General features: G+C 51.9%; 1 protein-coding gene across 1 annotated transcript; it reads right to left on the reverse strand.

Annotated features, from left to right (window-relative positions):
* Positions 1 to 1284: 1284 nt before the first annotated feature.
* Positions 1285 to 24754, reverse strand: XKR7 (XK related 7). The gene is made up of 3 exons (XM_060079035.1): positions 24171 to 24754; positions 3566 to 3768; positions 1285 to 2240 (listed from the first exon to the last, which is right to left on the reverse strand). The coding sequence occupies exons 1-3, from the start codon at positions 24752 to 24754 to the stop codon at positions 1285 to 1287; spliced, it is 1743 nt and encodes a 580-aa protein (XP_059935018.1).
* Between the last annotated feature and the right edge of the window lie 918 nt (positions 24755 to 25672).

Here is a 25672-nt window from a genome sequence, read left to right on the forward strand (position 1 = left end):
ACAGCTAATTTTCTCCAGCTGGAAACCAGTTGGCAGTTGAAATGTCTCAGGGGTTCTGAGGACAGTTTCTCCTCGGGAAGGTGGCTGTGGACTAAGGTGGACAGGGGCACAGAACTCTTATAAACCCTAGAAGTCTAGAACTGGAGTACTCTTTCCTAGAATATTCCACTCACACAGGCTTCTGGTGCCCTCTTCCCCACCTCCATGGCAGGAGCTAGAATCCCCCACAGCAGAGCAGCAGGGTGCCAGTGTCTGCACCTCGTTATAACAGAATCCAGGTCAGAGTGACTCCCGAGGACGTTTTATCAGCTCTGTGTCCTGGAACTCAATCCAGAACAAAGAATGTCTCTCTAGAACAGTCTCCCTGCTAAAGGTGCCAGAACCTCATCCACAATCAAACCCAGACAGAGTATCTTCCTAGGCAGTTCATCTATTGTGGTCAAGACCTTCATCTAGAAGAAATGTTCTAGATGCTCACCTAGAACCAAGAATGGCTCCTTGAAACATTTCACCTGAGGTGTCTGGAGCCTCATCCATAAAAGAGCCCACAACAAAGGGTGTCTCCTGAGAAACATTCTCTATGCTCCGGATCGAGGTTGCCCTCCCCCAAATCTGCCACCCCTTCATGCTTCTGCCAGCCTGTACCCCTCCGATGTCTCAGGGTCCTCCCTCCTGTCCACCTCCAGCACTGTCAGCCCCCCAACCCAACTTCCCACCCCGCCCCAACTCCCTCCTTTAATTCCCCTCTTGCCCAGGCTCCAGACCTCGACCCACAGGAGCTGTACCAACCTCGTTCACCAGATGCTCCCGCCTCACCCCACATCTTCCGTGGCCTCCTCCATCCTTCCCAGAGGCAGCTCACCCCCACACCCCCTGAGGAGCACAGGGCCTAGGTCATGGACCCCCTTCTCTGGCGGGCCCACCGGAGTTGACAGGTGGGCAACTCCAGGCAGGGGAGAGGGTGTGGGGTCCTCAGCACCAGCCGTGACATGGAGGCCTCCATGGAAGCGGGGCAGCTCACAAGGAGCGTAGCACCAGTTGGTTCCCTGGGCCCCGGTTCAGGGGAGTTTAGGAAATGGGCCACAGGGCTGAAAACAGGGCCAAGGCCTGGGGCCTCCACAAGGCTGTGCCCTCCCGTGAAATAACCCAATGGTGGGCGCCACTCTACCCTTGGACCAACAGATCCACTCTCCCTCAGCCTGGTGGCCCTGAAATTCTGGGCTCAACACTGTGCTCGATGTGGGATCAGCCAAAGTTCATCCCTTTTTGCAGGGAGACTGTGACCTACAGCGAGGTCTCATACTCCAGCAGCTCCTGGGAGATCCCGATGCTCCGGTACTGCAAGCGGGGTGTCGTAGGCGAGGAGTATTCCAGCGCCAGAATGGTCTTCCGGAGCCGGCGGTCGATAAAATGAGCGTCCCAGGCAGGGTACTTCTTACGAGGCAGGTCAATCCGAATGACAGGCCCCTCTGTCCGCAAGGTGCGGGCCACGGGCGTGGGAGGCAAGCCAGGTCGCACCTGGAAGACAGGTGGTGTGGGGGTCCCCGCACGCTCGCCTCCCACGGAGGCCCCATCCCGCTCAGCGCCTGTAGTCCTGGGCAGGGACCTCGGGGGACTTGTGACAGCATCGGCTGGTGGGCCACAGGGCCCTGGGGCCTCAGGGCAGATGCAGCCAGGCATGTGGGGACCCAGCAGGGGCCCGTTAGGGTGCAGGAGGCAGTAGTAGACACACATGCAGAATACGCCCAGCGCGGAGCTGGAGGCCACGACGCAGACCAGAATAAGTGAGTGGAAGTCAGTGGAGAAGTTGCGGCTGGAGTACCAGAAGCCGGTGAGCACGGCGTTCTCGAGCAGGACGATGCAGTAGTAGAGGGTCATGCGGCGGCGGCTGCGGCCCTCCTTGACGTTGAACCAGCAGAAGATGTAGATGATGCCCACCACCATGTTGTAGATGATTTCTTCCCACTTGGACATGCAGAAGTCCGTCTCTCCCTGGATGACCCAGAAGGTCATGACGCACCAGTGGGCCACGATGAAAATGCCAAAGTAGAGCTTGTAAACGCTGGCGAAGAGCGCGAAGGCCAGACTGCGGGCCGCGATGGCAAACAGGTGCCACAGCACCTGGGCCACGGCGCCCTTGTAGGACAGCGGCCGCTTGTCGTCCCGTGAGTCCCGCAGCACCTTCTGGTAGGAGGCCAGGGTCCAGGCCAGGGACACGAGTGAGGCGGAGGTGGAGAGGGCTGCAGAGACAGGGTGGGGGCAGGGTGGGCTGGGTTAGGGGTGGGTCTGGGTTGGGGTCTGAGGAAAGGGGGAGGGGTCTGGGTCAGGAGCTGGGTTCTGAGGAGGTGTGAGGGAAGGGTCTATAAATCAAGAGGGGTGTGGAGAGGGTCTGGGTGGGTGGGCTTGAAGAACACTGAGGCAGGGGTGAGAGTGGACAGGGCTGGGTACTTCTACAGGGATGGGAGCATAAAGGGAGAGGGGAAGTGGGTGATTTTGGTCTCCATAAGGGTCAGGTTGAGGTCTCTAGTATGGGGCTGTTAGGGTTCAGGGGTCTTGGTGGGAGGATGGGAAAATAGGGTCCAGGACTCTGGGACTGAAAAAGGAGCTGAAGAGGGGGGTCATGATTAGGGAATGGAGGAGCCAGAAGGGACTGTTAGAAGCTACAGGCCACCAGGATGAGGCTGGGGCATGGAAAGGAATATCCAAGCTGAGCACAGCTGAGGGCATGGGAGGAAAATCCCGGTGGGAAGTTTCGACTGGGGCCCAGGACCCTGGGCAAGGGATGCCCAGGGAACCTGAGAGATGGTGATAGAGTCATCTGAAACACTGAGGGTGTGTCGGGCAGTGTCCGGCGGGAGGGGCACGGGGAGCCCCAGGGAGACTGGGCATGTGGCTTTTCTCTGACACTGAAGGGGTTGGCCTGGTCTCTTAGGGTTAGAGAAGCGGCAGGGTGGGTGGGCAGGGTGAGCTCATGGGGACCAGCACAAAGCCTGGGAGGAGTCCCCAAGGGGCTGAAGAGCAGTGAGGGGTGGATGGAAGGGCCCTCTGGAAACTGGTGGTGACTCAGAGAGTCTGTGAGGCAGAGGGGTCCCCAGGAGATGCAGGCTGGGATTGGGACAGTCTGGGGAAAGCAGGGGCAGGGGACTTCCCTGAGGGTCTGAGGTGTGGTGATGGGGTCAAGGGCCTCTTTGGACCTGGCAGAAGTGAGGTCTGGTCTGCCCTGGCAATGGCGAAGGGAGGAGGGCGGGAGAGGGTAGTGAGCAGGGAGCCTGAAAAGAGCAAGGGGGTGGGGTGTCTCCTAACACTGAGGGTAAGGGGGCCATTGGAGGGGACCTGGGGGTCTGCAGAGGCCTGGAGAATGGTGAGAGTAGAAGGAGCGGGGCCTCCAAAACCCCGACAGTGAGTGCGCCGAGGTGGGGGGAGTGGACAGGGCCTCCCCAGGGGGCCTTAAGCATGGGGCTGGGGGGTGGGGGTGGGGGACAGGTGGGGCCGTCAGAATACTGCAGACGAGTGAGCCCTGGGGGCGGGGGCGCCCGGGGCGGGCAGGCGGAGGGGCGGGGCTCACCGGGCAGCAGGTCGGGCGCGCCACCGCGGTGCACCAGGAGGCTGAGCTGCAGCACAAGCTGCGGCGCACTGCGCAGGAAAGTCTCCAGCAGGCGCAGCATGCTCACGTCGGCGCTCTCGAACAGCATCCTCCAGTAGAAGTGGCGCCGCAGCCGCTCCCCGCGCCAGCGGCTCTGCAGCCCTAGGTACATGGCGCGCAGGTACCTGCGGGAGGACGTAGTGCTCGGGCTGTTGCGCGCGCTCATCCCCCTCGCCCCCTCCCAACCAGACCCTCGCCACCCAGCAAGTGCAGAGAGCCAGGGCGCGGTGTTGCCCTGGGCAAGTCACTTACTGCGCTTGTTTCCTCAGCTGTGAAACGGCCTCATTGAAAGGATCACCTCACGGGGCTGTTGTTGGGCTGCTCCCACTGGGCTCACTAGCTTAAAGCACTGGCACAAAGTAAGCCTTTAATACAGCATTATAAGGATCATTATTGCTATGGCAAGTTAGGGCCTGGTTTCTTTGCAGGATTCTGGACACCTTACCTGGAGCTTGCAATAACCCTGTTATTATCCCCATTTTATAGATGAGAAAACTAAGGCTCAGAGAGGTATGTCATTTGTCCAAGGTCACACAACTAGGAAGCAGTGGAACCAGGATTCAAACCCAGGTGGGCTGGTCTCAGACCCACACTCTAACCAATAGGCAACACTGCCTCTCACTGTAAGCCATAAAGACTTGCCCATACACAGGTTCCTTCAGGGACAGTCCTGGTGCCAGCCCCCAGTTCTGTTGCCAGCTTCCTGGCCTTTTCCCCAGCCCCACGTCTGAGTGCCCAGTTCTCCCCTTAGGGAAGCTGCTCAGAGATCCCCTGGCATTTGCGACTTGGCTGCTTCCCCTGGTGCCACTTCTCCCAACAAACTTCACAGCTGCAGCTGCTTTGCACACGTCACAGATTTGCTCGCCCTCACTGCTAAGCTTTTGCACTTTCTGTTCCCTCTGCCTGGAACATCTTGCCCTGTCCGCCAACCCCATCCCAGCCCCAAACCTGGATAACTCTTGCTTTTCATCCAAGGCTCAGCTTTCAGATATGACTTCTTCCAAGTAGCCTCTACTGATCACCCTCCACCTGAGGTAGGGGCCTCTCCCTGGCTTCCCTCCAACCCAGCACTTGTCAAAGTGGGTTGTAACTGTCTGGTTATGCATCCATCTCCCCCAGGCTGTGAACTCCATGAGTATGACTAGGTCATAACTGACTGCTATACCCTCAGTTCTTAGCACACAGTAGGTGCCAATCCTATTGGCTGCATGACTGAGTGCATGATTCCAAGTTTGTTTAACTGAATGGAACTCTGGTAGCCCCATAGGAGGTATGGAAGGGATGTGGAAGTCCTGAGTTCAATTCCTGACTTTGCTTCTAATTTGCTGTGTGATTTTGAACAAGACCCTCTCTGAGCCCTAGCTGATCCCATCTAAAGTGGTTGTAAGGATTAAATGGATGAGGTACTTTGCAACTATAAAGTGCAGTGCCCATTAGGGTGACAAAGGACCTGTCCACACAGATCTCTGCCCTGGTTCCTTGCCCAGCACCTCCACTCCTGGCTGTTGCAGGTACAGACCCTGCTCCCCAACCCCCAAATTCTCTGATACACAGGACAGGCAAGCCCTTTTCATAAAACCAGAGAGGGCTCCTCTAGGAGTCATATCCCCCAAAACTGGGGGAGAAAATCCCACCAGATTCAATGACCCTATTGCCTGAATCCAAAATCAGGTAACCAGAGATCTGGGGGTCTATTCCCAGATGTGAAGTGCTGGCGTTTCCAGGATGTTCTGTATTCAGCTGTGTGTGACCAGCCCACGGGAGGAACCACAGTGCTCCCTGGAATTTGCGCTAATTCCCAGAGTTTTCCCAAATGAGTATCCTGGTCTTAGCAATGGTGTGGCCGTCTCTGGGCCTCAGCTTCTCTATCTGCCAACAAGAGGGATGGGCTTGGAGACTTTGGAGATTCTTTCAGAGCTAATGTTCTGGGACCCAAACTTTTCCCCCAAAACATGGCCAGAAACATCCCATTTAGGCCTCTCCTTCCCATCTCTGGGTCTTCTGAGGACCAATCGGTGGTGTAGACACACCCTCAGTGTGAAACAGTATGGGATTGGCACCCGGGACAGCGAAGAGGGCTGTTCCCTCAGAAGCTGACTCAAGATGCAAAGGCCCTTCAGTCTAGCTCTCCTGTCTAGTGCTGGAATCCCTTCAGCAGTTCCCAGCCCCGTGCATTCACCCCTCTGTTCACACACTTCTCAGAACAGGGAGACGCTACCTCTTCAGGCAGAGCCTTTGGCTTCCGAGCAGCTCCAGGGCCGAACTGTGTTTCTCTTGATAAGCAGAAATTTGTCTCCCTGTGACTTCTATTCTCTAGGCCGCTGCCTACCCCCCGAATAAGGATGTCTGCAGCTAGAATCATTCATTCACGTAGCAAGCATATCTTGACCACTTGCTATGTTCCTGGCCCTGTGACCTTAAGTACCTCACAGTCCCACGGGAGAACAGACAAGGTAAGAGCTGAAATAGATGCTCTAAGATGCTGTGGAACCCAGAGAAGAGATGGGTAACTTTAGCTGGGGAAGACTTCCTGGAGGAAGAAACATTTGATCTCCATTTTAAAGCATGGGTAGGCATTTGAAGGCACACAGGAAGCAGAAAGCATTTTAGGTGGAAGCCCAGCTAAGGCAAAGGTGTAGAGGCATGAGAGAACATGGCTTTTTCGGGGAACGGCCAGTGTTTTGCTAGGCCTGGTGGGGAGGGTTGTCCTAGGGAGGAGAATTAGAAGACTAGAATTGTGAGGGGCATCAAATTTTGGACTGAACAGTTCATATTTTATTCTAAATCTGAATTCTATCCCAGAATCAGGGGTGATATCATCAGCTCGGTGGCTTAGAAAGCTCACTCTGTTGGCTTGCTTGGAGGAAGGCCAGGTGAGTCCCCAGTTTAGTTCAGGCCTGAAATGACAGGGCTAAGTTAAGGCAGGGCACAGAGGAGGAGCCGAGCGCAGAGCTGGAGATGCCAGAAGTGGGGGCGACTCGGGGAGAGACCAGAACGGCCCTCAGAGCTTCTCAGGGCCCAAAACGCAGACCACCTGTCCCAGCCTCCATCTCCCCCTTCCCATTCCCTTTCCCAGTCCTGTGGCTCCGGCTTTGAACAGGAAGGAGAGACCAGCTGGTCCAGTGTGAAGGGGCCTGGGGAGCTGGGGGAGGGCAACACCCTGGAAGTTTCCCTCAGGCTGGAAGACCATCTGTTTCCCGGCCTGGGTCAGCATGAGAAAGGCCCCAGCCCGGCCAGCATCCATCACCACCTGACAGGCCGCTTGCCCAACTCCCCACCTACTTCTGTCTCCTCCTGTGCCAGCTCCCAACACCCCACACCCCACACCCCAGCTAACAGCAGACAAAGGGCTTACCCAGCCGAGGGCGCTGTTGGGCCAGAGCAAGGAAGGGGGAGGGGACAAAGAAGGCTTCTGAGACCCAAGAACATGGGGTCAGCAGGGAGCGTGGAAAGACCATGCTGCAGTCTGAGGGTGAAAGGGCCTCAGTTCAGCCTCATTTTGCCCCTTGCCCCTTTTGGCAACAGGACCAAAAATCGTGGCTGTCCTTTCCAGCAGGTGGTAAATGCTCGTTGCCAAGGGCCTGCGAGGTTTTCATGGGCCTAGCAAAACGTTTGAAGTCTGGAAAAAAAATTGGCTCTAAAACACAGGGAAAAACTGCAGAATCAAAATTAATAAATGTTTAATTAAACGTCTGCAAAACAGAGCATGATATCAGCCAGGCGACTGCAATTTGGCTTTTATCTGGGTATATATAATTTACATTCGATGTTTGATATGGCTGCATTTTAATATACTTGATAGATGTGGGGCCCACAAAAGTCTTAAAACAGCTCTGCCCAGGACATACAACCTAATTTCCCTGGGCCTCAGTTTTACCTTCTCTAGAAAGGGGCCCAGCACTTGCCCTCCTGCCTACATCACAGCCACGGGGATGAGGATCAGGAGACAAGATGGCAACATGCTGGGCTTGTGGGTCTGCCCGTGCCCTGGATGCTGTGTGGCCTTGGGTAATCTCTCTGCCTCTCTGAGCCTCATTTTCCCCCTTGTTGTGGGCATTTGTAAACTGTAGAGGGATGTGCACATGGTGAGGGTGAGCATATGCTAGGTGGAGGCCTCTGGCTCCTTCTGATCATCAAGCAGCCTCTCTCTTTTAACTGAAAGTTGACGTACTAGCAGGTGCCCTTAAAACCTCCTCCAGGAAGCCCACCTGATTCCACTCTACTTGAAAGGAAGTTGGAAGAAGTTGATTTTCACCACAAATGGGACCGATGCCACCTACAGAGAACACCTCATCTCAGGGAATGGAATCCAACTTCAGGGGCAGTGTCTCTACTCTCCTCCAAAACACATCCCCAGTCTGTCCATTCACTGACACCACCCTGGTCCAGGCCATCATCATCTTCTGCTTTCTCAGTCCTGCATCCACTCCTGTGCCCCACCACCATAGTCCATTCTCCACATGGCAACCAGTGGGATATTTTAAAAACTAATCATGTCAGATCATGTTATTCCCCGTCTCAAAATCTTCCAAGGGCCTCCCATCCCACTTGGAATAAAATCCAAGCGTCTCCCCTTGGCTTGCAGGCCCTAAACCATCTGGCCCTTTCTGTTTCTCTCAACTTGTCTCAAACCACTGCTTCATTCGTGCCCTGGAGGTTCCTGGAAGCCAGCCAAACTTGTTCCTGACTCTGGACCTTTGCACTTGCTACTTGCTCTGCCTGAAACACCCCCTTCCCCAGATCCTCCCGTGGCTGATTCCTCAGCTCCCACGTCACCTTCTCAGAGAGGCCCCCCAGGCCACTCATCCCACGTCAGCCCCTCTCCACTCTCGCTAAATCACTCTCATCTCTCATATCACTGTCTTATTTTCTTCTTAACATACACTATGAAACAATCTTATTTATTAATTTACACATCTATTTTCTGTTTTATCACTGTGGTTTGCTGAGGGCCGGGACCTCATCTATCTTGGTCACCACTGTGTCCCCAGCATCAGTACGTGCAGTAGGCACTCAATAAATATTTGTTGAATGAATCCAAGTGCATGAGTGTTTGCAGGTGTCTCCCTCCTGACCTTGGAGGCCCTGGGGCTTCTCTGCCTGAGTTTGCATAGAGCCAGAACATCTGTCCTTCCTCCTCCAGGAAGCCTTCCCTGATGCTCCACAGCCTGGTTGGGCCTCCCCAGCTCTGACACCCCCCAGCCTTAAATTGTCTGAGGCCAGCGTGAGCCAGAACCTAACAGACAGCTCTACCACCCCCATTTTACCGGTGAGGAAACAGAGGTGCTCAGAAGTCTGTTTTGGATCTAACTTGCTGACTCCCAATCTTTGGCTCGGAGAAGAAGCCTGTCTGGGAGGAAATTGGAAATTGAAGCGGTAAGTGTGTATCGTTGAGGATGGGGTGGGGAGCAAAATGACGAAGCCTAGAGAAGAGAGAAGCCAGCAGTAAGGGTGTGAAATCCCTCCACTCAAGGATCCGAAAGGCTGTTCCCTGCGAGCAGGCAGCTGGGCAGGAGATGAACAGAGCTCATTCCCTTCTCCCCAGGCCCAGGGACTTCCCAGCGTTGAAGGCTCCTTTCTAACAGGCAGAAGAGAGAAGGATGAGGGGATCCCACATCCCTAAGAAGCCAGAAAGTTTCTGGTCACCCTGTCTCTCTCCTGTTCTCTGTTCCTGGGTTGCCCTGAGTCTCTGGTACCAGTCAGGGTTGCTGGCCTTGGCCTCAGTCTCCGTGCAGAAGGTCAGCCCAGACCCGTCTTCTGTGTGTCCTCAGATCCTCGGTCATTGTCTGTCTCTGGCTCTGGCTCAGATCAGCTTGTTGTTGCGTCTGTCCCTTGAATGCAGGGTCAGCCCATTTATTTATCTGTTCCTCCGTTAGTCAGTCAATCTATTTGTCAGTCAGGGTCACTCTGGGGCCCTGGGTCAGTCCTCCTCTCTGTCCTTGGACTATAGGTCACATCGTCTCTAAGATACTATGTCCATCTGTTAGTCAGCTTGACCCTGGGGTCCCAAGTCAGCCTGTCTGTCTGCTCTTAGAGGCCAGGAACGTCAGTCTGTCTGTCCCTTGGATGTCAGGATAGCCTGTCTGTCCCCTCGGATACCAGGCCTGCTTTTCTGTCTGTCTTTCTGGCTGTCTCTTGGATACTGCCTGTTGGTCTGTCCATCCTTCAGTCTCTTGGCGGCTTGGTCCATCTGCTGGTCTGATGCTCAGCTCGTGGCTCGCGTGACTGCCAGTTTTCCGGCCGCCCTCCCCTGCCTGCTCCCCGGCTCCCGACTCTGGGGCGCTCTCTCTCTGTCTGTCTGCGTCTCTCACATCCTCGGCTCCTCCATCTGTCGATCTCAGCGTTTCCGAGTGTGTGTTCTCGTCCCTCTCCACTCCCCCTCACAGCTCTGGGCCAAAAACACAGCAGCTTCCAGCGGCTCCCCCGCTCCCACCCTATCCAGAAACGGCACCATGGCTAGCTCTGTTGTCTCCATTGTGGGCCAGGCTTGCAGGCTCTGGAGGGTGACCAGGCTGGGCTGATGGAAAGCAGCAGGAACACTGTACCAACTGGGCCACAACTGCTCCATAAGTCTGTAGGGGGATAGTGTGCAGGCAAAAATAATGAGAATAGCTCACGCTTATTGAACACCAACTGTATGATAGGCCATGCTAAGCCTTTTAATACATATTGTCCATTCCTCACAGCAAATCTTTGAGGTGGGTACTATTATTATCCTTATTTTACAGATGAAGAAACGGAGACCCAGAAGGGGACTGGGACTTGTATAGAGTCACACAGCAAGTTAGTGCCAGACCTAGGACTCAGACTTGGCTCTCCATGGGCCCCTGCATCAGAGAAGGAGCTTCAGTTGCCTGGAAGGTATTCAGAGGGCTGCCCGGGAGGACCCATGTCGGACAGGGCTGGACCTAAAAGCTTTGCTTGGAATTCTGTGGGTTTAGAGAAAACTGGGGAAGGGGTGACAATAGTAGTTGCAGTGTCAGGAAACCCAAGCTCAAGGCCTTCACTGGACTTTCTGGGAAAGTCCAATCCCTCTGTGGGCTTTAGTTCTCCTACAAAATAGGTCCAAGGAACTTGATGCTTGACTACCCCAAGGAGTTTTCATCAGGCGCATCTCCCCACGCATCCAATTCTGATAACATTAAGGCCCAACAGCTGTCTCCTAAACCCAAGTACTTCTCCCCACCCCGGTGTCCTCACTCTGGTCCAAGCCACCCAACCCCAAGCAGCGGCAGCCTCCATCCACCTTGATCTCCTTCCCTCCATCCTTGCCCTCATAGACCGTATTCTTCACACAGCAGCCTGAAGGGTCCTGTAAAATCCTAGGTCAGGTCATGTCACTCTCTACTGTCCTTAGAATAAAATCCTCACCCTGACCCGTGGGGCCCAGTGCAATCCAGCCTCTGTCTACCTCTAGGACTTCATCTCCCTCCGCCTTCCCCCTCTCCCACATCTCCGGCTATACTGGTCTTGTTTCTTCCTGAACACCCCAAGCTCTTTCCAGCCTCAGGGCCTCTGCCTGGAAAGGGCTTTACCAGCACGTGGCAAATGCTTATTCTCTCCATCTCAGCTCAGTGTCACCTCCTCAGAGAGGCCCTCTCAGATCCGCCCCCTGCCTTCCAAAGCAATTCTACCCACCCCTCTTGCCACTTTCTGTCAAGTTACCCTATTTTCTGAATAACACATATCACAACGAGAGATGATCTAATTTACTTGCTTACATGTTTCTTGTCTGTCTCTCCATGAGTGTGGGGACCATATTTGTCCTCTTCTCTGCTATGCCCCTAGTGCCTGGCACATAGTTAATGTTCAATATATATTTGTTTCTTGAATGAGTGAATGAATGGAGTGTGAATGTATTCTATAAGCCCCCAAGGGAAGGCTGTCAAGTGCAGAGGGAAAGAATCAGCCTTGAGGGTCAGGGAGACCCGGGTTCCGATCCTGACACCATCATTTACTGTCTGTATAGTTTTAGGCAAGTTGCTTCCCTCTCTGAGCCCTTCAGCTCAAAGCCCACCTTATGGGGTAGCTATAAAATCAGAAAGTGGTGATTTGTATAAAATGCCCAGCCCAGTGCAGGGTATTCAACCAATACGAGGTTTTAAGAAGTTGACAGACTCAGAGGCTCCAGCAGGGAGAGGAGGTCTTGTAGTTTCCAGTTTAGTTTCTGGCGGGGCTGAGACCTACTCCTCGCCTGACTTTCCCTGGTGCTCACTGAATCCATCCTCAGGAGACAGAGGGTCAGAGAAGTCCCTTCAGGACAAGTTCACAGGGCAGGGCCTTATTTGGGGTCTTCGTCCTCCTCCAGAAAATAACTGCCACTCATCAAAGACCTTCTGTGGGTACTTTGCTAAAATCCTCACTGCAGCCCTGTGAGGTTTCGTGGGCATGACCCCCATTTTCCAGATGAGGAAACTGAGTCTCAGAAAAGAGGAGGTTCACTTGACGTTTATTCACCCAGCACTTTTGAGTACCTACTGTGTGCCAGGAGCTGTGCTAAAATGCTGGTGGACACGATGGTGAGCAAGACAGACCCAGTCCATCTGGCACTGTCTAGCGGGGAACCTGGACATTAATGAAATCGTCCTGTAGACTTGAAACGACCGACATTCTGTGGGTTGCAGACATGTTCCAACTGGCTTCTGTGCTCCATCGCTGAGGAAGGCAATGCTATGGGAGAAGCGCCCAGCTTGGGAAGGGCGTGGCAGTCAGGGAAGGCTTTCTGAAGGAGGTGGCTACTGAGGCATGATCTGAAGCAGGCACAGGAGTTAACCAGGTGAAGGGAGTTTCTGGCAGAGGAACAACATGGCACAGGTCCTGAGTTAGGCGGGAACAGTAAGTGGTCAGAATGGCTATAGCTCCAGAAAAGGAGGTGAGAAAGCAAGGGATGAGGGGGACCATGGTGAAGCATTTGGTCTTTATCTGAAGAGTGAAGATTGTGTTGGATAGCAAGCACTTCTGCATTTTAGAGGGAGTACCCTGGCTGTAAGGAACAGATTGGACGGAGGCAAGGGTGGAGGTTGGGAGACCAGTTACCAGGTGAGAGATGAGGATGGCCCAGACAGAAGGGATGGACCCCAGAGACATTTAGCAGGCATTTGGAGAAGTGACTTGCCCAAGGTCGGTAGCCAGAAGCATTGGAATTGCATCTCAGATTAGGAATGGTGGACTCCTTCATTTCACCACAGGCATGGATCAAGCTGAGGACCTAGATGCAGTCTGTGAGCTCCCTGCAAAACATTGGGCCTCCAATTATACAGCTTCCTCACCTGAAATGTGGCCAAGGAAGCTCCTGGGGGGAATGGCCTTGAGGCCCCCTCCCCATCTGTCCACTCCTCAGTGCTGAGCACTCCTGCAAGGATGCAAAATGGGACCTTCCTGGAACTGGCAGCCTAATGAGTCATAAATGTCAGTAAAGGATGCGATTTTACACGTTTGGCTCCCATTTCATATGGTGCTGGGAGCTGGGCTGTCTCCTTCCTCCTCAGCAGCCCCCTACAGAGTCACAGCACTTTTTTTTTGCTGGGCTAAGGCCAAACATCTCCCTGCCACTAATTTTAGGCTCTGGCTGTAAAGCTGAGACCCTCTCCCAACCCGCCCACTGCAGTCAGCTCCCAGACTGTGCTCCTCTCTTTGCCCAACAGGGAAGCAGGCTGCTCCTCTCCAGCAAAGCATTTGGGACCAGGTTCCTGCCTCTTATGTTCTTCACTGTATGAGTGCAGCCAGATCTCCTTCCCTCTCTGGGCTTCACTTTCTGCATCTGTGAAATGGGTGCAGAGCAGAGACTCAAAGCCAGGACTCCATACTCTAGCCCAAAGCTCTTTGATCCCCCCTTTCCTCTTTTCCTGATATCCCTGTGTGACACTGGGATGGCATGAGCCTGTGAGGGAGAAGGAGTTAGATCCTGGTCTCCTGGTGGCATCTGAAGGTACTTGAAGATCAAGGCAGGGAGAAAGCACCACTTCTATTTGTCTCTGATCTATGAGATCCTAGATGGTAGAGGAGCCAAGGTGATATTATGAGGGACTCTGGGGAATGAAAGAGGGGTGTCTAGAAAGGTAGCTGTCCCTCAGCTCCAGCTGATTGCTGCCATGGGAGAATGTGAGCCCAGTGTGGCTGGAATTTCAATTTTTCAAGAAGAGCTGGAACTTAGGATATTTATGCAAAAAACAATAAAACCCACAAACTTCAATTTGGAAATGTTGGCAACTAATTTTAAAAATACCATATGTGGGCTTCCCTGGTGGCGCAGTGGTTGAGAGTCCGCCTGCCGATGCAGGGGACGCGGGTTCGTGCCCCGGTCCGGGAAGATCCCACATGCCGTGGAGCGGCTGGGCCCGTGAGCCATGGCCGCTGAGCCTGCGCATCCGGAGCCTGTGCTCGGCCACGGGAGAGGCCCCAACAGTGAGAGGTGAATTTAAAAGAAATTATTATTCCTTTTTTTAGGTTTGATAACAGTATCACATACTTCAGTTATATTTTTTTAAAGTCTATCTTTTTAGAGATGTACTGAAATATTTATGGATGCAATGATATGACATCGCAGACTTGCTTCAAAATAACATGGAAGGGCAAGAAATGGGGTGGGGTCCAGACCTATACTCTCCAACACCTACGTGTCCTACACTAGCCACATATGGTTCTTTAAATTTAAATTAGTTAAAATTAAATAAAATTTAAAATTCAGTTCCTCAGTTATACATTTCAAATGCTCAACAGTCATGTGTGGCTAGTAGCTACTGTATTGGACAGTGCACTTCCTATATACATATATAGCATTTCCATCACTGCAGAAAGTTCTTTCGGATGGTGCTGCTCTAAATAAGACAAGGTTGGCCAGGAGATGATCATCCTTGGAGCAGGATGGTGGTACACGGAGGAATCATTATCCTGTTCCCTCTGCTTTTATATATTTAAATTTTTTCCATAATAAAAAGTTTCATTAAATAGTAGGGGAAAAAAATACTGTGTGGGACAAAGGAACACATCCTCAGGCTGGATTTGCCCTTGGGCCACTGATTTGCAACCTGTGGTCCAGCAGATAAGCATCACAAAGCACCCAAGTTAGATCCACAGACTCTTAAAACTGTGAGGGGCTTTAGAGATGAATGGTTTATCCTCCAAACTGAAGGCAGGAGGCCCTGCTACAGCTTCCCTGCCAAAGGCAGTCACTTTTGTCTGCATGCATGTCTGGTGATGTGGAGTTCACACCCTCGGGGCAACCCAGGGAGATCTTTCTTCTTATCAAACAGCTTCTGCCTCCCTTTCACCTTGGGTTGTCACCTATCCTCACACTGTCTCTGGAGTCACAGAATAAGTCTCCTTCCTTGAAGGGGGGATCTGTGGGTGAGGGGTAGTGAGCGTTAGGACCCTTGATGCCCTTCTCCCACCCCCTATCTTATTATGAAGCAAGTAGGATGGGCCGATAATAATTGGTAGTAGATATTTTCTGAGCCTATAATATGAGAAGACTCTATTCATTTACAGTATCTCAAGACATCTTTACAAGAACCTTAAGGGGTGAATACTATCACCCCATTTCACAATGCGACTAGAGCTCCAGCTGGTGGAGCAACTTGCCCAAGGTCACACAGTGAGGAAGCCATAGCACCATGGGCTGTACCAGCGCCCCAAGCTCTCAGCTACTCTGCTGTCTTGTCCAAGTCCTGGGAAAACTCATCCAGGATTCCCAAGCCCCCAACTGGACTTTACAGATGGGATAACTGAATGCCAGGCAGAGAAATGTCTTGCTCAAGATTCTGATTTCAGAAACAGACTCACAGACTTAGAGAACAGACTTACGGTTACCAGCGGGGAAGGGTGGGAGCAGGGATAGATTGGGAGTTTGGGTTTGACAGGTACACACGGCTATATTTAAAACAGATAACCAACAAGGACCTACTGTATAGCACCAGGAACTCTGCTCAATATTCTGTAATAACCTAAATGGGAAAAGAATTTGAAAAAGAATAGGTACATGTATATGTAGAACTGAATCACTTTGTTGTACACCTGAAACTAACGCAACATTGTTAATCAACTATACTCCAATATAAAATAAAAAATTTAAATAAAGTTACGTTACTAACAGTGGGGGAAAAAAGATTCTGATTTTAAAGATTCTATTCAGTTCATGTGAACCTTTATTGAGCACTTACTGCACAAGAGAACTTCATCCCCTGTCAGACACACGTGCATCCTCCTGGGAACTCAGCCCCGGGGTGGCTTCTACTACATCTTGTACAAATACATATGTATTGCCCTTAGCCTGCATTTGTTCATTGACAGTTTGGAAGGTTGTGGATGAAGGCCTAAGCAGACCTCAGCGCTGTGTCCACACAGCAAGGGGCTCCCACACTGCCTTAGCGCCCCCCACATCAGCCACAGATGCAAACCCTGCTTCAGCAGAATTTGTGTTCCTAAGACCCTACTATGGACCTCACCAAAGCTCGCTGGGTACAAGGCCACCAATAGCAACAGAGTGCCAGCTCGGAGCCAGTCATGGTGGGAGACAGAAAGAAGAACGAACAAGGCCTTAACTCCCCAGGTGCTTTTAATCTGGTAGGAAAACCAGCCAGGTGGGCAAGGATCACAACAGAATCTGATCAGGACTGTGGGCTGAGGAGGAATGAGTAATTGTGCATGGGGGGCAAGTCGGAGAGGAAGAACCCAGAATGTCAACAGTGGGTACTTTATATAAAAATAAAATTTAAAAAATACTTTTCTGACCTTTTCCCTCTTCCCAAAGCAATACATAATTGTTTGTTTTGTAAGAATACACTTAACTGGCAAAAGGTAGTATCTCTTGGTAGTTACACATGTGGGCTGGGGAGCCTGATTGCACGGCTTCAGACACTGGCTTTGCTACTTATGTATTAGGAGGCTGTTACCTCTCTGTGTGTCAATTTCCACGTCTGAAACATGGGCCAATAATGCTATCTAACACTACTTGAGGACTTATGATGTGTTGAATACTGTGCAGAGCATGTTCCATATATTAATTCAATAAGCCTTCATAATGGCCACTTGTATAGGGGTATTATCCCATTTCACAGATGAGAAAACTGAGGCCCAGAGAGGTTAAGTGACTTGCCCAAGGTCACATAGCTCCTAAGTGGCAGAGTCAGAGTTTGGGCTCCACAGTCCTTATTATTCATTATTACACTCCCTACCTGACAGGATTGAAGAGGAATGACCTAATCTATGTCTCTATAAACAGTGACTATAATTTTTAGTAGTATCTGACTCTTTGAAAGCAGGTGTACATGTTTTTAAAACGTATGCAGGTAAAATGTATTTCTTGGTTAATTAAAAATCAGAGTAAAATCATCAAGTGATATAAGAAATACCTAATTAGTGAGGGAAAATCTCCCCTAACCCCACCTCTGCGCCCCCAGAGATAATAAGTGGAGGGGAGTCTTCTTTACACCTTTCCTGCGCTGCCTGAGGTTTCAACAAGAGCATACAGCTCCTTTTTAAACAGACAAAACAACCAAGCAGTTTTCATTTTAGATGAAAAATGACAACAATTAGCCTGATTGAGGAAATGGGAGGTGGGGTCTGAGGGGCAGCGGGTGGCACATGTTGAGTTTGTTCAGGGCAAGCGTCTCAGAAGGGGTGGCATTTGAGCTTGGTCTTGAGGGATGTAGAGTTTCGCGGGGAGGAGGATGGGGCGGGGTGTTGCTGAAAGAAGGACTGCAGGCAGCTGCTTAGAGGCATGAAGAAAGAGCATGTGACTTATTTGGGGGGGGAGGGTAGAGCAGTGAGGGGATGAAAGGGTGGGAGGTGCGGGGCTTGACACCAGGCTGTAGCATTAAGACTCGCCCAAGGGGCAGAGGGGAGCCAGGGCTGGCCCTCTGGCTACAGAGTGGCAGGGTCAGCTCTGAGCTTCAGAACTACCATTCTGGACGCAGGTGGAGACAGGATGGGGAGGAGTGGGCTGGGGGGAGACCGGAGGCTGATAGGATTTCCCAGAGGAGGAATTCCGAGGCCCTAACAAAGGCAGAGTGGTGAATGGAGAGGCCAGAGAAGATCCCAACCCATCTTCCTTCCTCTCCCTGGGGACCTTCGCCCCAGCTGCCAGGGGTTCAAAGCCATTTCCTGGCAGCCATCCCTCCTCCCCCAGGACTTCTCCTGTGTGGTCTTTATAGATCAAACAGGGGACGCTGGGCCCAAGTGCCGCCGCTGTGTCTGTTAGGAGCTGCTCTAATGGCCTGTTGCTGCCAGCTGGGCAGGGAGAGGAGGGTGGCCGGGTGGAGAGCGTCCTAGAGAAGGGTCTCCCAGGAGGTGGGTGGTGAGGCTAGACTGGAACAACCCTGCAAGGTCAGAGCAGGGAGGGACCTTGTGGATAGTCACTGAGTTCAGGGGGTTGTAAACATGTTTCAGCTGTAGGACTGTCAAAACAAAATCTTAGACACGTGACCATCATATCAAGAAAGAGAAACTTGAGATACTCAGGTTGAAATGATGGTAAGAGGTGAAACAGTTTGAAAACCACTATGGAATCCAACTCCTGACCTGTTTTATGTATTACTTATACACTTGTATTATTACTGTACAACTAGTAATGGCTACCGAGAATTGAGCACTTCCTGTGTTCCAGGCACTGTGCTAAACACTACACATACATTCTTTAATTTACTCCTCCTCCAAGCCACATGTGATACATACTATCAGTAAGAATGTCCAATTTGCAGATGAGAAAATTAAGGCACAGACAAGTTATGCCATTTGCCCCAAATCACAGAAAGTGGCAGACACAGGATAAGGCTGATTCCAGAGTATGAGTTCTTAACCATTAACTGTCTGGCCCCAATGGGGAAATTGACCAAAGAAGGAAAGATATCCTGTCTGCTATGCCTAAAACAGACCCCCGCCCCCTCTGCTACTGCCCTGGTCCAGCCCCCATCTTCTCTCACCTGGATCATCGAGGGTGGGTCTCTTCGTGGGTCACCAGGCTTACCCTGGCTTCCCTCCAGTCCATTTTCCATCCAGCAGCCAGAGTGCGCATTGTAAAGCATAAGTCTAGACCCTGTTCCTACTCTGCTCAAATCCTCTTGGGCTCCCCACTTCATGCAGAGTGAAAGCCCCAATCCTCCCCCCTGGCCTGTGGGGCCCTGCGTCATCCACCCCCAGCCACCCTGTCCACCATCGTCTCCTACAATCCCCCCCCCCAGGTCTCTGCTCTGCCACAGGGCCTTCTCCCTGCTGTGCTCCCTCCCTGTGCCTGGAACGCCCTTCCCAAGACATCCACACAGCTTGCCCTCACCCTGTTCAGCCCTCTGCCCACGTGCCCACCCCTCACAGAGGCTGCCCTGACCACCTTATCTTGAAGGGCCACACCCTCCTCCTTTTCACTTTTTCCATAGTTCTTACCACTATCTGAGCCATTATATTTTATATTATGTATTATATTTATATTATATATTATATTTATATTAGGTAATATATATTTTATTTTGTTTGTTTATTGGTTTCCCCCACTAGTCTCTTTTGGTTTTTTTTTTCTTTTTTTGCGGTACATGGGCCTCTCACTGTTGTGGCCTCTCCCGTTGCGGAGCACAGGCTCCGGACGCACAGGCTCAGCGGCCACGGCTCACGGGCCTAGCCGCTCCGCGGCATGTGGGATCTTCCTGGACCAGGGCACGAACCTGTGTCCCCTGCATCGGCAGGCGGACTCTCAACCACTGCGCCACCAGGGAAGCCCCCCACTAGACACTTGAGCTCCAAGAGGGCCGGGACTTTGTCTTGTTCACCACTGTATTTCCAGCACTTAAGTGCAGTGCCTGGTAGACAGCAGGTGCTCCATATATTTGTGGACTGAATGACTACAGATTAAATGCACAGCTGCCGGGTCCCTACGGCTTCAGGGTCCTTCAAGGCCCTCTTGCCCTCCTGCCCACTCACAGGCCACCCGCTCAGTGAACAAACCTCTTTCTACAGGGAACAAAGCCCAGGCTGATGGTCCTAACCATTGCCAGGGGTTCTGAGTACTTAACGATGGCCAGCCCTTTGCTAAACCCTTGGTATATTATCTCTTGAAACCTCGAAACAACCCAAGAAGTGATACCATATGGTCTCTAGTTTATAAAGGATGAGACTCAGGCACAGAGAGATTATGTGACCTGTCAGGATCACACATATAACGTGGTATGGTCAGGATTTGAACTGAGGACATTTGAATCCAGAGTTCATGTTCTTAACCATCACGCAAAGAAAAGAGCTTCCCAGAGAGGAGCCCCAGAGACTGACTTTCATACCAGGTAGGTCACTAATTCATTTCTTAACTTCTCTGGAGTGCAGGGCTTGTGAGGAGAAAGAGGGAGCAGTGCTGGGGCCTAGACAGAGACAGTGTGGTAGAAGGAGGGCCTTCAAAGTCCAGTTTGCCTCTTTCCTTCCCCTCCCTCCCATTTTGGGGTCCCCAGATCCTGACAGCCTGGGAGGAATCCCATGCCAGATTAATTCCACTAATTGGCTTAACAAACCACGCTTATCTGGGCAAAGCTGGGGCCCGGTGAGTTTAAGATTAGGGAAAGCAGGATGCATGGCTTACTGCTCTCCTGCCCACAGGGTCAGAGGGGACAGGGTTAGGACTTTAATTGGCTTAACAGTGCTGAGTGGCTTAACAGCTCAGAAGGTTGGGGGTGGGAGCTGGGCAGAAGGGCATGAAAACACAGGTTGGTGTCCAGTCCCCAGCCAGCTTCGTGTCTGACCAGAGGATCTGTGTGTTCTCTCAGGGATCAATCTGTCTCTGTACCGGGCCATTGCTCTGGGATCCTCTAATGCAGTCAGTGTGGTGGTGTCAGGGATAGAGCCTGGGCTTGGGAATTAGACAAAGGTGGGTTGACACCTCACCTCTCCCCCACTTGTTCAGTGGGTGACCTTCGGCAAGTTACTTGACTTTTCCAAGCCTCACTTTCTTGTCTGATAAATGGGTATATCAACTGTCACCAGAGGGAAGGTTTTGGGGCAAAACAAGATCACATGCCTAGAGCACCTCACATGGGGTCTGCTGGGACATGGAGGGTGCATAGTGTCTGTGAATTCCTTCTCTTGCTCTCCCTCCTCAGAGCCCCATTCTGTGATTAAAATAATAACATGCATCTTGCAGGGTTGTTTGGGAACAGAAGAAGAAAGGACCTGAATCAATTGTAAGGAGCTGGTCAGAGGTTACAAAGAGGATGGGCCCACATATGTTTCCTGTGGTTGACACTATTTTTAAAAACCTTAATTAGTAATTGAATACTGGCAGAATTCACAAAAAAAATCCCAATTTCCCATTTCTCTTGAGAAATCAAGACTTGACAACACCTGGTCCATGATTTCTTGTGGCACCATCAGCTGGAGCTGGGTGGTAGCTTCAGCTTCTCTAGGACACTGCTTGCCCCATACTGTCCCCTTGTCTGACACCCATGTACCGACATAGTCTGTGTTACTAGCTCCTCAAAGTATTCAAGCTTTTGACTCAGCATTGTGCAAGCATAAGGAGTTGAAAGATATCTTTATGATTCAAATTAATTTATTCAGATTTGGGGGCACGGGATCAGCAGGTGAATGAATGGCCAGTCCCTCAGTGTTGATCATGCAGGTCTCACACACACATCTCCTTCCTCATTACCCTGGGTTCCACCCCTCAGAACATCTGCACCAAGTCCCGCTGGACAGCGAACCTGTTCTTTGTGGGAACCTCATGTTTGCTTACCACATTGCTTAGTTTCTAGGAATACCAACTCTGGTGGCTTCTTGTCTGGATTTCTCTCCATTTAGCCAGACTCTCAGCCATTTTTGAATCCAAAGCTTTTGGGACAGGGGCCCAGAGATTTAGCTCTGATATAGACCCAGAGTCAGACTTCCAGAAAAGGGAAGGCTCTTAAGGTCATCAAATCTATTATTCTCATTTTACATACAGGGAAACTGAGGCCCAGAGGTGGGAAGAGCCTTGCCCAAAGCCACCTAGCCAGCTAGTTACAAACCTGGATGAAGTCTCCTGATCCCACCCTACCCCCAACCCAGCACTTTCCTGACAATATACACAGTCTCCCCATCCTTATCCACATAGTTCAACTCCCTCCCCCTCCTTTCCCATTCTTATCTCAGTCCAGCAGAAGCCCTGACTTTCTATCATCCTGGAATCTTGGTATCTCAGACTCATAATTCTTTGAGCTTGGAGGACACTTTAGTGGCAGAATTGCAGGGGAGATAAATTGAACTTGGGCTTTGAAGGCAGAGAGTCTTGAGTCCCAGTGCTTTTACTCCCTAGCCATGTGACCTTGGGCAAAGATGTCCCTTTTCTGAGCCTCCATTCCCTCATCTGTTAAGCAGGAATGATAATACATCCACATTGCAGGATTATTAGGAGCAATACAGGAGATGAAGCAGGTAAAAAGGCAATCAGTAGTCTGGCACAAAGTGAATGCTTAATGAAACAATTGTTACAGAACTGTAAATTAGGGCTCTCATGCCCCTAATGCCTAAGTGAAAGAGTCCAGATGTGATCAAAGAGAATGGAAAAACTGAAGCATATATACCCTGTCTAAATTGTTCCAGGCCTGATATTGCTAGATGCATTTTTTTTTCAAGAGAAGCTAGGATTTTGGATTTTTGAAATACTATGCAAGCCAGACAAAACACTTCTGTAGGCCAGGTTCAACCTAAGAGCCATTAATTTGTCATCCCTGCAAAATCATCTCATCCCAAGCCCCTCATTTTACGAATAGGGTAGAGTAGAAATCGCTAGTCCTTTTATCTAAGAAACCATGGAGTTCAATGGACCCTCAGCCATCTGCAGCCACTCCCCTGAGACCCCCACCTCCACCCCATGGTCATTTTTTGCTCTGTTTGAGGGAAATTCAGTTTATGTTCAAGAAAGAAGTATGCATTTCTTCTAAGTAGATTCTGAAAATGGGAGAAGGGGGTTTTGAGGTAGCCAGTGAGTCAAGGGGCAGCTGGCCCATTTTAGGCTGAAGGGAAAGGGGAATGAAGCTTTGGTTACCAAGAATAGGAAGTTACCATTTCAGAATCTAAAAATATCTTTCACCATCTGTCCACTCGGGCACAGAATGATAAATGCAGATTAGTTCCTGGATGTAGACATGAATATTTTTTGTGTCAAGCTAATAATAATAACACCACCTTGTGTGGATAGAGCTCCTCCCACCTTTTCCCCCAGGGCAAGCTAAATGGAATATATACATCATTAGGCAAGGCACAGATGGGGAAACCAAGTCAGAGAGAGATTTGGCAACACAACAAGGGTGACACAGCAAGTGAGCAGCTGGGACAAACCCTGGGAGTCCTCTTTCCAACCCTCAGCTCAGAACTGCATCTTCTGAATTAAGCAGAATGTGTTAACACGTAGCAGAATAAATATAACAACAGCAGTAATCACCCTTTACTCCACAGTGACTTTGACTTTTTCCATGTTTTCCCCACAGGTGTGATAATCATGATAATCTATTGCATTCCTAAAATATGTTACAGTCTGCAGGGCCTTTACAAAGACCTTCTCTCACCTGACCATCCCAAGAGGTAAGAAAATGCAACGTAGATCAATGAGATGAGAAGAGTAGGGAATCGCCCCCTCTTCACAGGTGAGGAAACTGAGGCTTGGAGGGAGGAGGGGTTTGTGTAAGATCAAATAGCAAAGTTCATTCTGTCAGTGCACAGTAGAGCCTAAGCTACTAGAGCAATACAGACTCAAGGGGAACCCTAAGTTCAGAATTCCCCGTCTCCAGTTAACTCAGCTCAGCAGCCACCCTCAGTCCTGGCAGAGGAAGAAGCCTGGAATTGGGCGGCTTGTACAAAGCTTCGGTTTTGTCTTACTGTCCTGAGATGAAAGGACAGATAGTGGCTATCTAATCTCAGATTAAAGATCCCATATCCCCATGGCTCTGTTTCAGGGGTGGGGGGGGTGGGGGCGCTGCAGAGACACTGGGGAAGTCCTAGGAGGCAGAAGGAGCTAGACACCTTCTCAGCTGGGTCCACCACAACCTTTCCTAAAAGTCCAAAAAGTTTGGGCGGGATATTCATTTAGCTGCCTCGAATTCTGTTTCTCCTGGGAGGTTGGGAATGGGCTGCAATTCCAAACTGAGAATCTTTGAGAGCAGAGAGGGACTTCTGAGATCTTTCCTAAGCCCAGGCTCAGGCTCAGCACTCACTCAGGCAGAGAGGAGTGGGACAGGGCTGGATGGAGCCCTGGGGCCCTGTTCCAACCTTCACATTCATCTCCATCGGCCCTGGGCCCTCCTCATTCACACACCCCTGAGGATCTCTTTCTCTTTCTTCTCGCCCCATTCCCTCTTCCCTCAATAGCCAGATCATAGAGGATGGTACTGAGGTTGATCAGAGTTAGAGGGCAGAGGTCAGGGAGGAGCTGGCAGAGGAGGAGTAAGAGCTGCAATAGGGTGGGGCGGGGCGGAGGTCAGGACAGGAGCGGGCGTGGAGGGTCAGAGAAAGGCTGGGGCGGCAGGCAGCCCCTTACCACCTCCCACTCCTCCAACTCAGTTCTCTCCACCTGAGCTTCTCCTACCTCCAGACCTGGCCGAGCTGCAGGAGGTGGACGAGGGTCTGCAGTAGCCAGACGCAGAGGCGGCGGCAGCGGCGGCGGTAGGCGCTGGCCGAGGAGGGCTCAGGTCGGGGGCCCAGATCGGGGCTGCCTTCTTTGGTACGGAAGGTGATGGCGCTGTCCTTGGTGCTGATGACCGGTCCGCCGGTGCCGCTGTCCTTGGTGCTGACTGCGGGTCCCGGGGCCCCAGCGGTCTCCGTGTAGTCGTAGACGAACCAGCGGAAGCTGAGCAGTTGTACGACAAGCGAGGGCAGGATCACAAACAGCAACGTGAGGCCGAAGTAGGTGCGCTGACCCTGCAGGTAGTAGGAGGCCGCCAGCCACAGGTCCGTGGCGCCGTCGGAGAAGAACACGAGCAGCGCGCACAGCACCCAGCAGCAGTCCCGCAGCTCGTAGCGCGGCCCCGGGCCTCCCGCCCCGGTTACCCCGGGGTCCCCGGCTGCCGCCGCCGCCTCCCCGCGCCCACCCGCACTGCCCCGAGCTCCTCCGGCCGCCCCCTCCGGCCCCGGGCCGGCCGCGGCCACCGCTCCATCCGACTTCGCGGCCATGTTGGCGGAGCAGGAGGCGGGGAGCGACTTCCGGGCGGCGGAGGGGGGTGGGGTGCGGAGTGGGAAGTACCCTGTGCGGGCGGCTCCCGCCTCCTCCTCTTCCTCCTCTTCTTCTATCTCCTCCCCTACACTTCAATTATTCATTCCCCTCGGCGCCGGCACCGCCCCCGCCCCCGCCCTTCCCCCACCCCGCCTGGGCTGTGGCCGGATGCGGGCAGCCCTCCAGGGAATGGAGAGGGGAAGGGGAGGGGAGAGCATCCCAGGTCACCCTCCCCTTCCTTCCTCAGAGGCGTGGGGCTCCAGCCACATGCTTTCTGCCTCCAAGCCCCCCACCTCACTCCACTTCCTTCTTTCCTCTTTTCTTCACCATCCCTCTCTCCATCCTCTCCTCTTACATTTATCTCCTCTGTTTACCTTCAGTGGTCTGGGTCTGAGGAGAGTAGGGGACCAGGGACTTGAAAGTAAGGGGCTCCTTAGGCAGGCACCGCAGTAGACCATCACTCCAAGCTAACACCCCACTTCCTAGTTTCCAGAGTGTTCACATATTGCTCCATCCCTTTCTTTGATCTTGAGAGGTCTCTTTTCTTATTGTCTTTTTCTTATTTAAGCTGAGTAAACTGCAGCTCTGAGAGTTGCTGTCTCTTCCCACTCTCCCCTTCCCCTCCCTCAGGGACTGCCTTCATCTGGCCACAGCCCTAGTCGAACGGAAGCTGGGAAGGGGGCAACATCAGAGGGAAAGGGATGAGAGGAAACACCAAGCGGAGGAAAGAGCAAGTGCAAAGGCCCGGAGGCCTGAGACTGAGGGCATGTTTTCAAGGAAGTCTGGATCACAGATCCAAGGAGGTGGAAAGCTAGGAAAGTTGGGGCTGGAGAGTTCCAAGGGATGCGATCCTAAAGGGCCAGAAGCAATGGGGAAAC

The sequence above is a fragment of the Mesoplodon densirostris genome, chromosome 16 (genome assembly GCF_025265405.1).
Source record: "Mesoplodon densirostris isolate mMesDen1 chromosome 16, mMesDen1 primary haplotype, whole genome shotgun sequence".
NCBI classification, from domain to species: domain Eukaryota; kingdom Metazoa; phylum Chordata; class Mammalia; order Artiodactyla; family Ziphiidae; genus Mesoplodon; species Mesoplodon densirostris.

Excerpts from the sequence above, each read along its gene's own strand:
- XKR7 (XM_060079035.1), bottom strand. The coding sequence starts at position 24,754 with ATGGCCGCGAAGTCGGATGGAGCGGTGGCCGCGGCCGGCCCGGGGCCG. Across the intron at positions 3,769-24,170 it reads CAGCTCGGCCAGGTCTGGAG|GTACCTGCGCGCCATGTACC; the intron begins GTAGGAGAAGCT and ends GTCCTCCCGCAG. Across the intron at positions 2,241-3,565 it reads CGCGCCCGACCTGCTGCCCG|CCCTCTCCACCTCCGCCTCA; the intron begins GTGAGCCCCGCC and ends CTGTCTCTGCAG.